This window comes from Cnephaeus nilssonii, assembly GCF_951640355.1.
Source record: "Cnephaeus nilssonii genome assembly, chromosome: 14".
Taxonomy (NCBI): domain Eukaryota; kingdom Metazoa; phylum Chordata; class Mammalia; order Chiroptera; family Vespertilionidae; genus Cnephaeus; species Cnephaeus nilssonii.
In genome coordinates this window covers 789990-806958 of record NC_137085.1, presented here as the reverse complement: position 1 = coordinate 806958, position 16969 = coordinate 789990, and the positions used below count along the sequence as shown (strand labels likewise).

Genomic DNA, 16969 nt, shown 5'->3' with positions numbered 1-16969 from the left:
CCCGGCACGACCACGCCCCCAGCAGGACCCCGCCCCGCCCAGTATGGCCCCGCCCCGCCCAGTGGCCCGGCCCTTTCCATGGCAGCCCCGCCCCGCCCCCGCCTGACCGCGCCCCGCCCAGGCCCCGCCCCTCCCGGGTCTGGCCCCGCCCCCTCAGGACTTCCGCCAAAAAGCTCCCAGCGCTCGCGCCGCCGCTTCAGCCGGGATCCTGGGACCCGCCCGGCTGCGTGGCCTGGGTGCTCCGGGGAAAGCCGTCCGGGTCCTTTGCCACCGCTGCTGCCGGGGCTGAGCCAAGGTTCCGGGCGGCCCCCGCGGGTTCAGGTGAGCGCCCCCTGGGGTGCGCGCAGAGGCGGGCGGGCTCGGGGTCGGCTGAGGCGCAGGAGGCCGGGCTGGGCCGAGGGGCAGCGGGTGGGCAGGGGCTCAGCCCAGCACCCCCAGTGGCCGAGCTGTTGCCGCCACCCCGCCCGCCCGCGCCGAGTCTGACGGGCGCGAAGTCCAAGTCCTCGCGCTCTGGAGCCGGGTTGCGCCTGGAGCGCGCGCGTCCTGGCCTCGGGCCACAGGCCGCCCCCGGGCTCCACGCAGCGGCCGGCGCTGCGGAGGGCACACTGGGCGGGGGACCCAGGCGCAGGCCCTGGCCCCCCCCCCCCGGGGAAAGCAGGGTGCAGCGCCCCAGCCACACTTCTGGGGACTGCCTCTCAGGAGCCCCACGGCACCCGTCCCCTCCGATTCCCCAGGGCCCCCCCTCTTTCCCCCAGAGGTGGGGTCTTGGCGAGCAGGCCCAACCCAGCCTCATCCGGCCTCGGGCTGGGGTGTCCCAGATGGGCCCTGTGGACCTTAAAACCGAAAGTTGTTCTACCGGCAGAGACGGGCTTATTTGGGAACGGCCACGAGTGCGGTTCGGGACGAGCAGGCCCCGTACAGCCGAGCCAGTCTGACCGAACTGGGGGGGCGGAAGTGGGAGCGGCGGGGCAGAGCGAGCGCCCCCGGGAGGAGCGCGGGGCGGGCGGGGCGGCGTCCCGCGGGCGGAGCTGCTCGCGCGGGTCGGTCCTGCGGCTGCGCACAGCGCCCCCTGCTGCCCGGCGCCCCTCGGAAGGTGGCTCCCTTTTGGCGGCTTCCCAGTCCGGGAGGGTCTCCAGGCCCAGGCCCCGCCGAGCGGGAGAGGCCTGGGTTTCACTTATGATTGTTATCTTTTCATCCTCCCCGAGGATGGCGCCCCGCTGGTGTTGGAGAGTGGAAGGGAGAGAAGCACAGGGATGGGTTGCCTCCTGCACCGCCCCGACCGGGGCCCGGGCGGGGAGGAGCCTGCAGCCGCGGCCCGTGCTCTTGACCGGAAGAGAACCCGGACCCCCGGTCCGCTGGCCCACGCTCTGTCCACGGGACTAACCGGTCCGGGGCGAGGTGCGTTGAGTGCAAGGAGTTCGCTCACGCAGCTGTGGGGACCCGCACGTCCAAGCCCCGCCGGCGGGCTCCCAGGCTGGAGGCCGGGCCCCCCTGCCCGGGACCCTCCGTTTTTCTCGTAGGGCCTCCCACTGTGGACCGGCGCCGAGCCCGCAGAAGGGCTGCTCGGGAGCCGCGGAGACTTGCAGTTCGGGACACGCTCCCTGTGGCCGGCCCCGGAGGGGACCTCCCTTTGTGAAACGGAGGCGGCCGGGCGGCCGTGGCCCCGGTCCGGGGGCAGGCGGAGCTCAGGAAGGTGGTTTCTCAGTGGCCGGGGTGCTGGCCCGGGTCCCGCTGGTAGACCAGCCGGGGACCTGCCGGTGGCCTCTCCGGGTCTGTAACTGACATGGGGGTCGAGCGCCCCCTGCCGGCCTCCCCATCCGTCTGAAATGCGCCCCGCAAGCCTGCGGCCCGGACGCGGCTGTAAACTGACCCCACGGAAACCTGGGGCCTGGCCAGCTCCCTGTGGGGGCCCCTGGCAGGCCCAAGTCATCCCCCCTGTGAGGTCAGAGGGCCCCAGAGATGGGGCGGCCCAGCCCATTAGGGGCCGTGGGGTCGGGCAGCCCTCTCCATGCCCAGCGCTGTGCCGAGGCCCCCAGGAAAGGGCAGGCGGGATATGGACAGACGGGTGGGCTCGTCGGAGACCCTGACGGAGAGCAGCCGTGGTGGGGTGAGCGGCACCTGGACAACAGAGGGGCCCCCAGCTCCCGGCTGCTGCCAATTCGGGACCCTGGAGGGTGGGGGTCTAGGGAAGGGGGACGGGAGGTGGGGCCGGGGCCGGGCTGGGGACTGTATAGGGTGCTGAACCGGGGCAGGCGGGGGTCGCGTGGGGGGCAGTGGCTCCGTGTGGGCCCTGCTGTGGCTGGTGCCCTTGAACGTGGGGAAGGCGCATGCACCTGTCCAGGCCCACAGGGGGCGCTGCCCTGGCCGCATGTCTCTAGGAGACAGTGAAAAGGAATCGGGGTGCAGTGGAAGGACCTGGCCAAGCCTCGGTTCTCTCCCCTGTGTGTGGCCAGCAGCCCCCTCCTGCTCTCACAGGGGGTCGGACAGAAGGGGCACCCGGCTGAAGACCCCCCGCCCCCCCCCCCCCCCGAGCCTGTGACCCCTCCCGAACAGCTAGCATGGGGCAGCGCTGCCACTGTCGGGAGAAGGAACCGTGGGTATCCGGGTCCCCTGTTACGGCTGAACCGTGTTGCTCCCCCAAATTCCTGTGAAGCCCTGACTCCCAGCGGCCATATTTGGAGATGGGCTTTTATTTCTTTATTTTTAATAAATTTTCATTGGTTTCAGAGAGGAAGGGAGAGAGGGAGAGAGAAACATCAGTGACAAGAGAATCATGGATCGGCTGCCTCCTGCACGTCCCCCACTGGGGACCGAGCCCAAAACCCGGGCATGTGCCCTTGGCCAGAATCAAACCCGGGACCCTGCAGCCCGGAGGCCGACGCTCTATCCACTGAGCCGTACCGGCTTGGGCTGGAGATGGGGGTTTTAAAGAGGTGATTTAGGTAAAATGACGTTCTATGTAACTGGTGACCTCATGAGAGGAGGAGGTGAGGACACGCACACGCACGGAGGGAGGACCGTGAGGACACGGGAGAGGACAGCCTGTCCACAGACCTGCCACCTCCTCCTCTGCGCACAGGACGCAGTGCTTGCCGGCCCGGCCCGGGTCAGGCGAGGCTGGGAGGGCACCCCGGGCCGGCCCCTCTTGCAGGAAGCACAGCCACGTGTTGCCTGATGCCGCAGCTGGCGGCCCGAACGCTGTTTCCCGGTTGATGTGTTTGCACTGGGAGGGCTGGCCGTCACCGCCGCTCCACGTGGCCAGAGCGGAAGTCTGGGGCCGACGGTGCAGGGAGGAGGAGCCGGTGGTCCCCACGCGCTCACCTGTGAGCAGGGTTTGCACGGCCGTGCTGGTGCCTCCTCACAGCGAGTCAGCGGGGGACGCGGGCTGTTTTAGGAGGTTGCGCGGTGTCGGGGCACAGCAGTGAGCTCTTACCTCTGAGCTGGTCAGTCAGATAGGAACCCCGGGAAATAGCCATGCTGTGTGTTCCTTAGAAATATGGACGTGCCCGGCCGGGTGGCTCCGTGGTTGAGCGATGACCTATGAACCAGAAGGTCAGGGCACGTGCCCGGGTGGCGGGCTCGATCCCCAGTAGGGGGCAGGCAGGAGGCAGCCGATCCATGATTCTCTCTCATCATTGATGTTTCTCTCTCTCTCCCTCTCCCTTCCTCTCTGACATCAATAAAAATATATTTTAAAAAAAGAAAGAAACATGAACGTAAAGACCCACAGACGGCCGAGGAGCCCCTGGGAGCGGCCTCCGGGCGGGGCTGTCTCAGCGCCCGGTCGGCGGCCTGGACCTGCAGGCGGCTGTGTGGTCTGGGGGTGCCCACAGAGCTGCCTGAGCAGGGAGTCTCCAAGGCCCCGAGAAGACAGGTTCAAGGAGGAAAAGCGGGGTGCTCCCCGCCAATGCGGGAGCGCGTCCAGCGTCAGATGTGCGTCCGCGGGAACCCGGTGGCCACCTGCGCCGGTTCCGGCCTGGCGAGCCGCACGGGGGGCTCGTGGGTTCTCACTGCAGGTCCACCCGGGGGTCCCCAGCCTCTGAGATAGGGAGTTGGCCCTGCGTCGGGATCCCTCTGCCCCCCCCGGCCCCCCCCGCCCCCCCGTGGAACCCAGGCCTGATTGTCCCTCTTCTCTAGTCCCACCTTCCTCAGGCTGCCTGCTGCCTCCCTGTCCCGGCCCCGCCGCCCTGAGGATGGACCCCGGACACCCCGCTGGTGCAGACCCCGCTGGTGGACACCCCGCTGGTGGCCCTGCTCGTGGTGAGTGCTGTTCTGTGGGGGAGTCTGTGTCCCCTCGGTCCTGAGTCCAGCTGGGCTGCGTTGGGCTGGGCTGGGGTGCGGGGTCCGGGGTGCGTGGTGCATGCCTGGGGCGTGTGTGTGGTGTGTGCAGGGTGTGTGCTTGTGGTGCACATGCATGATCCCCGTATGGGCTGTGTGGGATGCCTGTGCGTGTGCAGAGGGGGGTTCTGTGCCGGGGTACGCATGGGGTACGCGAGCTGGCCCCGCCCCGTCGGTGCTGAGCAGTTTGGTGTGAGGCTCACCTTGGCGGATGAAGCAGGATGACGGGACGCAGATGGGGTGGCCCCGGGGCAGCCCAGGGGACCCTGACCCGGCCGCTGGCCCCGCAGCTCCTGGACGCGGCTGCAGAGCACGGCTCCCGGCGCCCGGCACGCGGTGGGCCTGCCGAGAGGGGCGGGCGGCCTCTCAGAAACAGCCCCCGGGGGGGGGGGGGGATGCGGGCGGGAGACTCGCGGGGCTCACACCTCGGCCCTCTCTCTGGGGGGCGGCCCGGGCTGGGCCCCTCGGCGCCACCAGGGCGGTCGGATGGCCGGTCCTGGGCTGAGAGCCACTGCGGTGAACTCAGGTGTCCGGCGCCCCGGGTGCTCAGGCCGCCGGCAGACACAGCCGTGGTCCGGGCAGCCCGGCTCAGCGTGGGACTGGGTCCTGCTGGCCCAATGGCGCGCCCGGCAGTGGTGGGAGCCTTTGAGATCCTGAGCCGGGAGCAGCCTCCTGCCCGGGGGTGCCTGCGCCGGCTGCTCTGTGGGGCACGGTGGGGCTGGGTGGCTCTGTGGAGACCGCCCGCTGCTGGAGGCCAGGTGTCTGCCAACCAGCTCTCGACCCCCTGCCCCCACCCCACCCATTTCGTGTGTCCCATTTCTCAGCCCAGCTTCGCGAGGAAGTCACCAGTCTTTATAGACGGTAACTTGGCAGCTGGATTTTTCTAGAATGTGTCTGTGTCTCACGGGGAAGTGGGTCTGCTCTGCCCCATCTCCGTGTGGTCTGAGACCCTGCAGGGAGCCCCACAACTGTCGAGCTCTGGGGGCGCTGGAGGATGGCGGGCAGGTCTCTCGGCCCGGCCCTGCTGCCTGTCCCTCCTGTGTGGGGGGGTACTGTTGGGCGTGGCCCAAGAGGCCCTCAAACACCAGGCACAGCCCGTGAGTCTTCAGCTTGATTTTCTCTTCATTGTCCTCCCGTACAGCTGCCCACCCCTCCCCACCCACATGCGTCTGGGCGGGGTGGGGCGGGGCGGGGGTCAGGCACAGGCCAGAGGCCATCTGTCCAGCCCGGCCCTGCCGCCACAGGGCCAGGACAGGAGCTGTGGACTCGGGCCTGGCCTGGGGTGTGGCTGTGGCTGTGCCCCCCCCCACCGCCTCCCGGTGGACAGCAGGCCCCTCGGGGTCAGGCCCCCACCCCCGGCCTCCGGTGCACGCCCTGCTCCTCCTTGTGGAGTGGCACTGAGCTTGCTTAGCTATTCCTTCAGGGCAGTGGTCGGCAAACTCAACGTCAACAGAGCCAAACATCAACAGTACAACGATTGAAATTTCTTTGGAGAGCCAAATTTTTTAAACTTAAACTATATAGGTAGGTACATTGTTATTAACTTAATTAGGGTACTCCAAGGCTGGCCTTTGCTAAAAACTCAAGGGGCCAAAGAGCCGCATGTGGCTCGCAAGCCGCAGTTTGCCGACCACTGCTTTAGGGCATCGCTCCCGCCTGCCTCTGTGCCGTCGGACAGAAAGCCAGCGACGGTTTGAGACCTGTGTCAGCCGGGGACCCCCGCCCCCCCCACTCCCACGCCTGCCCGCACCACACCATAGCTAGGCCACGCCTGGCCAAGTCCATGCCTGCTCACACCCACCGGCACCTGCCCCAGGTCCCCTCCGGCTCCACCTTGGGCTTCCCTGGTCTCCCCACAACCACAGCAGCTGGTGTGTGTGAGTGTGTGTGTGAGTGTGTGAGTGTGTGTGTGAGTGTGTGTGAGTGAGTGTGAGTGAGTGTGTGTGTGAGTGTGTGTGAGTGAGTGTGAGTGAGTGAGTGTGTGTGTGAGTGTGTGTGTGTGAGAGCGTGTGTGAGTGAGTGTGAGTGTGTGTGTGTGAGTGTGTGTGTGTGAGTGTGTGTGTGAGTGTGTGAGTGAGTGTGTGTGTGAGTGTGTGTGTGTGTGTGTGAGTGTGTGTGTGTGAGTGTGTGTGAGTGTGTGTGAGTGTGTGAGTGAGTGTGTGTGAGTGTGTGTGAGTGTGTGTGAGTGTGTGTGTGTGAGAGTGTGTGTGAGTGTGTGAGTGTGTGTGTGAGTATGTGTGTGTGAGTGTGTGAGTGAGTGTGAGTGTGTGTGAGTGTGTGTGTGAGTGTGTGTGAGTGTGTGAGTGTGAGTGCCTGGCCCTGGTACCTCCATCAGCCAATGTGGTCACCACCTCGGAGCTGTCAGCGTCCTGGGGACAGAGAGTAACCACCACCACTCACATGCAGTGTTGGTGTCGGGGCTGGGCCAAGGACCTGCAGGGACAGCACTGGGGTGACGTGTGTGTGAGTGTGTGTGTGTGTGAGTGAGTGTGTGAGTGAGTGTGTGTGTGAGTGTGTGTGAGTGTGTGTGAGTGTGTGCGAGTGTGTGTGAGTGTGAGTGTGTGAGTGTGTGTGAGTGTGTGAGTGAGTGAGTGTGTGTGAGTGTGTGTGTGTGAGTGTGTGAGTGTGTGTGAGTGTGTGTGAGTGTGTGTGTGTGTGTGTGAGTGTGAGTGTGTGTGTGAGTGTGTGTGTGTGAGTGTGAGTGTGTGTGTGAGTGTGTGTGTGTGAGTGTGTGTGTGAGTGTGTGTGAGTGTGAGTGCCTGGCCCTGGTACCTCCATCAGCCAATGTGGTCACCACCTCGGAGCTGTCAGCGTCCTGGGGACAGAGAGTAACCACCACCACTCACGTGCAGTGTTGGTGTCCGGGCTGGGCCAAGGACCTGCAGGGACAGCACTGGGGTGACGTGTGTGTGAGTGTCCACGAACCCCCCCCACGTGCATACCCACACACATATACATGCACACTCATACACACACATACACACACCCTCATATACACACACCCTCATATACACACATGCTCATACACAATGCATACACATGCACACACATACTCATGCACACATACACATGCACACTCACATACATGCACACACTCACACATACACATGCATACTCATACACACATGCACACTCATACACGCGTATATACTCATTCACACATGCACATACACACTCATACATACACATGCATACTCATACGCACATGCATGCACACACACACGTCACACACGCACGTTGCTGGAATGGTATGGGCTCTCGGGTAATTTGGGAGAAGTGCAACTCCTCATCGCTGATTGTAGGCCGCGTCCTGCCTGGATTGGGCCTTGTTTCCTGGAAGGGTCCGGTTCTGCGTGGACGTGTCTGTGAGACCCCGGGCCTGTGTGGCTTCTGTGAATCAGTCACTGTCGGCGAGTGCTGGTGCTTTGGTTTTTATTTTTAAACACGTTTGGGGAGCAGTTCTGGAGCCCCAGCAAAAGGCACAGTGCCGGGATTCCCCACGGACCCCTCTCCCCACCCAGACGGCCCCCGTCCTCAGCACCCTCCGGGGGCTGTTTGTTACGATCCGGGGACCTGTTGTCGCCCGAAACATGACGAGGGCTCAGGGTTGATCACCAGAAAGGGTTCATTCGGGAGGAAGGGGCGGCGCGGTGGGCGCGGTCGGCGCAGACTCGGCGAGCCAGGCCGTGGAGGGGTGTTCGTAGGAGGGAGGGGATGGAGCCAGGAGCTTGGTCATGAACAGGCCTCCTGCGGGCCCCCGTGGTCATCATGGCGGACACGTCCTCGTCCCCCAAGCCCACCGCTGCGGCAGGGTCCCTGGGTGCTGTGTGTCCTGTGGGTTTGGCTAAACGTGTGATGTCCTGTGTCCACCTCCCAGTGTCACAGAGCCGTCCCCTGCCCTGAGGTCCCCGTGCACCTGCAGCTCACCCCGACCCTCCCCGGGTCATTGCCGTCCCGCGGCCTGGCCTTTGCCAGAACCGGAGGTAGTTGGTGCCACACCCTGTGGAGCCCGTCAGGCTAGATCAGTGGTCGGCAAACTCATTGGTCAACAGAGCCAAATGTCAGCAGGACAACGATTGACATTTCTTTGGAGAGCCACATATTTTAAACTTAAACTTCTTCTAACGCCACTTCTTCAACATAGACTCGCCCAGGCCGTGGTATTTTGTGGAAGAGCCACACTCAAGGGGCCAAAGAGCCGCATGTGGCTCGCGAGCTGCAGTTTGCCGACCACGGGTCTAGCGTCGCTCAGTCACAGGCGTGTAAGCTTCCTCCGTGTCACTCTTGTTTTTCAATCCTCCGTTGATTTTTACTTTAATACTAGTAGCCCGTTTGCACGAAGATTCGTGCAATAGACCTTCATTCACCTGGCTGCCTGCACCAGTTTTCTGCCGGCACCGGGGACCCAGGCCTTGGCTGTGGCCACCGCCTTCTGCCTTTTTCAGGGTCAGGGCTTGGCCCCAGGCGGTGGCCTTGGGCTTGGCAGCACCCAGCGTCCCTGCTACCGATCACAGGAGCCGACCCCCAGTGGTTTCCTGCGATCGGTGCAGGCTCCCCGCTGGTGCCCAAGGCCCGGAAAGCCTCCGCCCGGCGCCACACCACAACGTCCCTGCAACGGTTTCCTGGTGGGCGTGGTTGATGGGTGTGGCTTGGTTAGTGGGCATGGCTTGGGCGTAGCGAAGGTGCGGTCAATTTGCATATTTGTCTATTATAAGGTAAGATATTTTTATTGGTTTCAGAGAGGAAGGGAGGGGGTGAGAGAGAGAAAGCATCAATGATGAGACAGAATACAGAATCATTGATTGGCTGCCTCTTGCACGTCCCACATGGGGGATCGAGCCTGCAACCGAGGTACGTGCCCTTGACTGGAATCCAACCCGGGACTCTTTGGTCCACAGGCCGACGCTCCATCCACTGAGCCACACCGGCCAGGAGCCAGCCCTCCTGTCCTCCCAGCTCGGAGCCCGTGGCCGGGTGGTTGTGGAATAGAACGGGGGTTTTCTCTGGCATTTCCTCTGGGGTCTGTGCAGCAATCCTTTGGCACCTGCTCAGTGAGGCGGGGCCTGGCGGGCGGGCGGGGGGTGGGGGCAGGGTCTGTGCTGCCTGGGGTCTGTGCAGGGCAGGGGTGGGGGTGGGGATGGGGTGGAGAAGAGGCTAGTGAGGCGCACGTGGAGAGCCTGGGGTGGGGACCTGGGGTGGCCCCTGCAGCAGCCGGGGTGCTGGTGGCTGTGGGTGACGCAGAGCTGGTGCCGGGCCCCTGGCTCACAGGTGGCAGCGGCCTTTCCAGACCCGCTGGCCTCCTGGTGCTGACCTTGGTCTGAGGCCCTGCCCTTCTCCACGGTGAGGGGGGCCCTGACCTCCTGGGCTAAGCGTGGGCCCGCTCTGTGGTCTCAGGCCGTCCTGCAGGGTTGGGCTGGACAAGCAGAAGGATGGTGGTGGAGCCTGCCAGGGCGCAGCAGGAGCCCGGGCATCGGAGGGGGGGGGCAGCGGGTGGGGTGGGCTGTGACATGACGCGGAGGTGGGGGTGCAGACCCCGCTAGACGTGCCTGCAGGCTCGGCTGGCCCTTGAGGGGCCTGGTCAGGGCTGTGGGCGTGGCCCTGCTGCCTGTCCCCCCCCACTCTCCCCCCCCCCAGCTCACATGGCATGGCTGTTCCGCCACCTGCAGCTCCTGTGGCTGCAATGCCAACCGGGCTCACAGGCCCGGGGAAGGGTCAGTGGGAGGCCTGGGCACTGGGTGGTGTCAGGTGAGCCCCGCCCACCCAGCCCTCCGTGGCCCTGTCTCGTCCCCAGGCCAGGACATGCTTGGGTTCCTGCCGACCCTGCAGGCGCTGTGGTCGGCGCGGCAGCCGCAGCAGGTGAGCTGTGGGTGCGGGTGCCCGGCCGTGGGCCTCCGCGGGCCTCCGTGGGACACAGGCCTGCGGCCCAGAGCGCAGAGGCGGGAGCACCAGCTGCCACCACTGGGGCTGCCCGAGCCCCTCCCGCCTCCCGCCTCCCGCCTCCCGCCTCCCGCCGTGCCCCTGAGCTGGGGCAGGGCTGGCGCGAGCACGCGTGACTGAGGCATCTCCGCAGTTCAAGGAGGAGGCCTGGCGGGGCTTCGCTGCCCTGGACGACCCACGCGCTGCCCTCCTGGACCTGCTGGAGGGCCGCAGGGCCTGCTGGCGGAAGGGCCCCTCCCTGGAGGCCTGGCTCACGAGGGAGCTGGAGCGCTGGCTGCAGGCGCGGCCTCCCCCGGGGCCCTCCCAGGTAACCCCTCCCCCGGGGGCCCTCCCAGGTAACCCCTCCCCCGGGGCCCTCCCAGGTAACCCCTCCCCCGGGGCCCCGCCCAGGTAAACCCCCTCCCCCGGGACCCTCCCAGGTAAGCCCCTCCCCCAGGGCCCTCCCAGGTAAGCCCCTCCCCCGGGGCCCGCCCAGGTAACCCCTCCCCTGGGGCCCTCCCAGTTAACCCCTCCCCCGGGGCCCTCCCAGGTAACCCCCCTCCCCCGGGGCCCTCCCAGGTAAGCCCCCTCCCCCGGGGCCCGCCCAGGTAACCCCTCCCCCGGGGCCCGCCCAGGTAAACCCCCTCCCCCGGGGCCCGCCCAGGTAAACCCCCTCCCATGGGGCCCTCCCAGGTAAGCCCCTCCCCCGGGGCCCTCCCAGGTAAGCTCCTCCCCCGGGGCCCGCCCAGGTAAACCCCCTCCCATGGGGCCCTCCCAGGTAACCCCCTCCCCCGGGGCCCTCCCAGGTAAGCCCCCTCCCCCGGGGCCCGCCCAGGTAAACCCCCTCCCATGGGGCCCTCCCAGGTAACCCCCTCCCCCGGGGCCCTCCCAGGTAAGCCCCCTCCCCCGGGGCCCGCCCAGGTAAACCCCCTCCCATGGGGCCCTCCCAGGTAACCCCTCCCCCGGGGCCCTCCCAGGTAAGCCCCCTCCCCAGTGCCCTCCCAGGTAAGCCCCCTCCCCGGGGCCCTCCCAGGTAAGCCCCTCCCCCGGGGCCCTCCCAGGTAAGCTCCTCCCCCGGGGCCCGCCCAGGTAAACCCCCTCCCATGGGGCCCTCCCAGGTAACCCCCTCCCCCGGGGCCCTCCCAGGTAAGCCCCCTCCCCCGGGGGCCCGCCCAGGTAAACCCCCTCCCATGGGGCCCTCCCAGGTAACCCCTCCCCGGGGCCCTCCCAGGTAAGCCCCCTCCCCCGGGGCCCTCCCAGGTAAACCCCTCCCCCGGGGCCCTCCCAGGTAAGCCCCCTCCCCTGGGGCCCTCCCAGGTAAACCCCTCCCCCGGGGCCCTCCCAGGTAAGCTCCCCTCCCCCGGGGCCCTCCCAGGTAAGCCCCCCTCCCCCGGGGCCCACCCAGGTAATCCCCCTCCCTCGGGGCCCTCCCAGGTAAGCCCCCTCCCCTGGGGCCCTCCCAGGTAAACCCCTCCCCCGGGGCCCTCCCAGGTAAGCCCCCCTCCCTCGGGGCCCACCCAGGTAAGCCCCCCTCCCCCGGGGCCCCATTGTCCATGTTCCACAGACGGCTTTTTCCACCTGCTTGCCCAGCTGACGGGCCTCTGCAGCTGCTGGGGTTGCCCGGGTGGTGGGGGCTGGGGACTCGGCCTGAAGACCAGCCATCGCACCTCGGCCTGTGGGCTTGACCCTCAGCCCCTGACATCTCCCTCGCGGTGTCCCCGCCTCCGGGCCAGTGGCCGCCAGCTGAGGCCAGGTCTCGGCTTCCAGGGCGGCCCGGGGCTGTGGCCTCTGCAGGCCCGTGCGGCCAGGCTCCTGGCTGAGAGCCCCTCGAGCCTCGTGGAGCCGCTGGTCAGCATCTTCCAGCTGCAGGACGCAGACCGGGGGTCCCTGCTGGCCCACGTCCACCAGCTGCACCAGGAGGGCAAGTTCAAGGAGGTGAGTGTGACCTCCGCGTGGTCCGGCCCCGCCCCGGGCAGGGGTGGCCTCGGGGTCACTCCCGGTTCCCGGCCGCGGCTCTGTCTGCTTGTGGGGTCTGTGGGGTGAGCGAGAGTGGGCTGGGCTCCCAGGGTCCACCCGGAAGTACCTCATTGCCTCTCCACCTGGGAGTGCCGGGCTCGGGGACCAGCTCAGGGCCGTGCTGCTGCCGGGTCCCAGGAGCCCCGCTGTGCCCGGGCCCTTCCTCCCGAGGTGCCTGGGCCCTCGCACTCTGCCGGCGGCACGGGACACCCTGGCTCTGGCCCGAAAGTCGTGCGCCAAAGCGCCTGGCCTGGGACGCTGCCCCAGCCTCCTGGTTACATCCTGGACCCCCTCTGGGCCAGAGGGGCAGGCCGTGGGAGAAGCGAGTGATGGTCCCTCTGCCCCCACATGCCACCCCTGCGCCTGGGTCAGCCCGCTGTCCCCCTCTCCCTGCCCCGCGGTCACTGGGCTTCTGTCGCTGTCCCCGCCGGCCCCCCTCTGGGCCCCTGTGGGCCCTGCAGCCACGGCCACACCCGGCCAGGCTGGGAGGTCCCTGGTCTGATCAGTGACCGTGCTCGTCCGGCACCTGTATCGCCAGAGCCCTGGGCGCTGCGTCTGCCGCTCCCGGACCTGCCAGGGCCCTGCCTGCAGCTGTGGGGCGTCAGGCCAGCGGTGGTGATGTGAGGGACTGGCTCCCCGAGGTCCTGGGGGCTCCCGGCCCTCACCGGCTCAGGCAGGACCCGCCTCCCACCGGCACCAGCGGCCCCGGGCCAGCCCCCAGCATCATGCTCCTGTTTTGGACGGAGGTTCAGTGGGGGGCACAGGGCTGGCCCCTGGGGCACGGATCACCGGCCGTGTGGGCGAAGCTGCCCGGTGTGAGCTGTGCCTGTGGTGCCCCCTGCTGGGGGGAAGGCGTGGGGGCTCGCTGGGGCTGCCCTGTGAGCGGCCTGGAGGCTGAGGGGAGGGGAGCCCGGCCGCGGCTCCTGGGGACTCGGTCCGAGTGGGGCAATAGGGAGGGTGGGCCTGAGGGAGCAGGGGAGGTGCCTGGGCGGCTGAGCTGTGCTGCGGGTGCAGGGGGCCCGAGGCGACAGTCAGCCACTGTGTGGGGCGTGGGGGTGGGGCTGCGAGCAGGGTGTCTCTGGTGCAGGTTCAGGCTAGGGCCGGGGTGGGGGGCTCCCATGGAGGGAGGAGTCCGGCGTCCGGTGATCAGAGACAGTCCTACTCCCCACACCCACGGCCTCCTGGGCCCAGAGACGAACCTGGCCAGGGACAGGGCTCAGGGCGCTGACCCACACCCGTGGCAGCTGGGGCGGGGCGGGCACCGAGGCCGGACCCTGCCCCTGCGTGGGCCCGAGAGCCCGTCCTGGTGAGGAGGCTCATGGGAAAGTAGGCGCTGGGGCCGGGAGGTGCGTGCCGTGCGGGCAGCGTGGGCGCACTGCCGCCCGCTCTCTCTCGCCGGGACACCCGGATGGCCGCGGGGACAATGCGGCGGCTCCTGCTCGTGGGGCTCCAGCCGTTCTCAGCTGAATGGGCGGCTGCGCCGCGGAGAATGCAGGACGCAGGAGGCAGGCCGTGTCCGCGTCTCCTGTTACACTCGGCCTTTCAGAGTGTCTGGCGCTGCCTGCGCCTCTCGCTCCGAGGCAGATCCCACACAAAGGGGGCCCTTGTCCCCCACGGGCCCTTCTGCGCAGAGCGGCCATTGTCCCGGCCGCCCGGCGGGCGGTGTACGCTCCAGTGCCCGCGCCGAGGCGCATTCAGCCCGCGGAGCCGCGGGCACCCCACTCAATGCGACGCGGTATTTCATGTCCCGGCGGCGGCTGGCTCTGGGCCGATGAATGCCCGCTTTTGTCTGCGGAGTTATTTTATTTACATTTTTTAAACAGCTTATCAAGGTAAAAAGATAGCTTTGCTTAAAAAGGGGGGGCCTTGGCTCCAGGCCCAGCCGGGCCTCGGAGGTGGGGGGCGGCATCCTGGGTCCCAGGCCGCTGCCCCGGGCAGCCCGGGCGCCGGGACCCCTCCCACCGTGGCCACCTGGCCCTCTGGGTCCTCGGGGTCATTTCCCCCAAAAGCAGCAGCTCTGGGCCCGTCTGGGGAGGTTCCCCCTCCCGCCCTGACAGCCAGGCAGCGGGCTCCCCTCCGGCTCGGCCTCTGGGCGGAGGTCAGAAAGGCCCGCCAGGGGCGGCGGCCCAGCCCTGGGCAGTCTCCTGCGGGGCCCAGGCCCTCCCCACCGGCGTGCCTCTTCTGGACCTGGGTCTGCGGCCGGTTGCAGACACCTGGCCGGCAGGTGATCTTCCCACACCTGCTGGGGCTCCCACGTGACCGGGCACCGGGCAGTCTGGGTGGTACCTCAGCTGCAGCTCGTCCGGAAATGACCAGAGATCGACTCTAAGCCCAGGGAGGTGGCAGAACCACGGGCAACCCCCCACCCAGGCCCAAGATGGGGCCAGGCTAGGGGGCCTTCCTGGAGGAGGCGGTTCTGCTGCCAGCGGTCCCCCAGGTCACTGTGGTCGCCCCAGATGGAGTGGGGGCGCCCTCCCGTGGCTGGGTGAGACCAGGCAGCCCCCCCTGGACCTGTGCCCTCCCCCAGCCCAACCTCCAGCCACAGAGCAGGCCGCCTGGCCGCCGGCCGGGAGAGGGCACCCTGGGTGCAGGGAGCGCTCTGGCCGTGCCTGGGCAGGAAGCCGGCTGCTCTGGGGAGACCAGGGGGCAGCAGGGAGATCCCCTCGATAGAGCCGTGTGCGGCCAGCAGGCAGGGCAGGCCCCTCCCAGGAGAGGCCTGAGCTCTGAGCGCAGCCCCCCCCACACCGGCCCCACCCCGGGCGGAGGCCCCGCCACAGGCAGTGAGCAGGTGGGGGGTCGGCACAGCAGCCCCCGGACGCCACTGGCTTCTTGGGGGGAGGGGAGTCCTGGCAGGCAGAGGGGGGAGCCCGGGGGCTGGAGAACAGGGAGGGGCAGTGCCTGGCCTGCACGTGGCCCTCCCCTGACCACCTGCGCCCAGGCCCCTCCCACTGGGCCTGAGGCTCACTCCAGGCTCAGGGGGTCTTGGATGGGGGGGCCCATGGAGGGCGGGGCCTGAGGGAGATGGTCTCCTCCTCAGAGGAGCTGGACCCACCTGACTTGAGCACTGATAACCCCTCCCCCAGCCCTACGCCCCCTCCCCTGGCCCCGCACCCCCTCCCCTGGCCCTACGCCCCCTCCCCTGGCCCTACGCCCCCTCCCCTAGCCCTACACCCTCTCCCCTAGCCCTATACCCCCTCCCCTGGCCCTACACCCCCTCCCCTGGCCCTACGCCCCCTCCCCTAGCCCTACAACCCCTCCCCTGGCCCTATACCCCCTCCCCTGGCCCTACGCCCCCTCCCCTGGCCCTACGCCCCCTCCCCTAGCCCTACGCCCTCTCCCCTAGCCCTACGCCCCCTCCCCTGGCCCTACGCCCCCTCCCCTGGCCCTACGCCCCCTCCCCTGGCCCTACGCCGCCTCCCCTGGCCCTACGCCCCCTCCCCTGGCCCTACGCCCTCTCCCCTGGCCCTACGCCCCCTCCCCTGGCCCTACGCCCCCTCCCCTGGCCCTACGCCCCCTCCCCTGGCCCTACACCGCCTCCCCTGGCCCTACGCCCTCTCCCCTAGCCCTACGCCCCCTCCCCTGGCCCTACGCCCCCTCCCCTGGCCCTACGCCCCCTCCCCTGGCCCTATACCCCCTCCCCTGGCCCTGCACCCCCTCCCCTGGCCCTATGCTCCCTCCCCTGGCCCTGCACCCCCTCCCCTGGCCCTATACCCCCTCCCCTGGCCCTACACCCCCTCCCCTGGCCCTGTGCCCCCTGCTTTGGCCTTATGCCCACCCAGCCACCTTGTGCCCCCTTTCCCAGCCCAGGGCCCCAGGGGGCTGGTGGAGACCCAGCTCTGGAGCCTGGCCAGGCTGTGGGCAGGGGTCAGTGTGCACTGGGAGAGGCCCCGGCCTGGCCCCGCCCTTGAGATCCGGCCAGAGGCCTGGGGAGCCTTTCCCAGACGCTATTTTGGTCCCTCCTGTGAGCCTGCTGGCGGGCGGCTGCCCTGTGGTTATTTTTGCGCATAATGGGAGCGCGATGTATGGAAAATGTTAATAGCACAGCCTGCGCTTACGTGCGGGCTCCCAGGACCCGGCGTGTTCTCTACCCAGGGCCTGGGGTCAGGGTCCGGCTCCAGTGCACACCCCCTCCCCCCCCCCCAGGGACAGCTGCCCCCCAAAGCTGCGGTCCTTGGCAGGTCCCGGGGCGGCTCTGGGCTCCAGGGCACGTGATGAGGGCTTCTGCCTCTTGCTGGCCCCCCGCCCCCATCCTCTGCCCACTCAGGAGCAAGCCCTGGTCAGGGCCGCCTGGGTGCAGCCCCGTTGAGACCCTATCCGGGGACGGCACAGGGTTGTCCCACCTGCACCCCCCCCCCCCCCCCGGCCCCGTGCAGAGCAGGGGCCAGGCCCCTTGCTGGGGGCCACGCGGCTGGGCTGGAGCAGGCCCTCGCTGCGCCCACAGGCCCGGGCGGTGACCAGCGTCCGTGCAGAGGGTGGCCGCCCGTCCCCCAGCCCGTGTGACGGCCCCTTTGTGTTCGCCAGGCTGCGATGCTGGGCACGAAGCTGCGTCTGCAGCCAGAGCTGGACGTGGAGATGGTGAGTGTCTTTCTCATGCAAATGCCAGGCTCCCACTTGGATGCAGCCCAGGCCTAGGGACGGGCGGCTGCCCACGCTGGGCCTGGGCTTGGCTCCCACCGGGCGGGCCGGTGCCGGAGGACAG

At 68.2% G+C, this 16969-nt stretch overlaps 1 protein-coding gene across 5 annotated transcripts in view; it reads left to right on the top strand.

Moving 5' to 3' along the window:
* The first annotated feature begins 158 nt into the window (after positions 1-158).
* The window catches only part of EXD3 (exonuclease 3'-5' domain containing 3), a 49858-nt gene continuing 33047 nt past the window's right edge, over positions 159-16969 (top strand). For 2 of the 5 annotated variants that reach the window (XM_079790404.1, XM_079790403.1), the window contains exons 1-7: positions 1008-1398; positions 4138-4260; positions 10130-10194; positions 10409-10582; positions 10778-10804; positions 12022-12189; positions 16792-16845. In XM_079790404.1, the coding sequence (XP_079646530.1) occupies positions 1254-1398; positions 4138-4260; positions 10130-10194; positions 10409-10582; positions 10778-10804; positions 12022-12189; positions 16792-16845 (756 nt within the window). In that variant the 5' untranslated portion in view covers positions 1008-1253. Of the gene's footprint in view, positions 322-1007; positions 1399-4137; positions 4261-10129; positions 10195-10408; positions 10583-10777; positions 10805-12021; positions 12190-16791; positions 16846-16969 lie in introns of those variants that run through there. The other 3 variants (XM_079790407.1, XM_079790405.1, XM_079790406.1) reach the window with 3 other exon arrangements.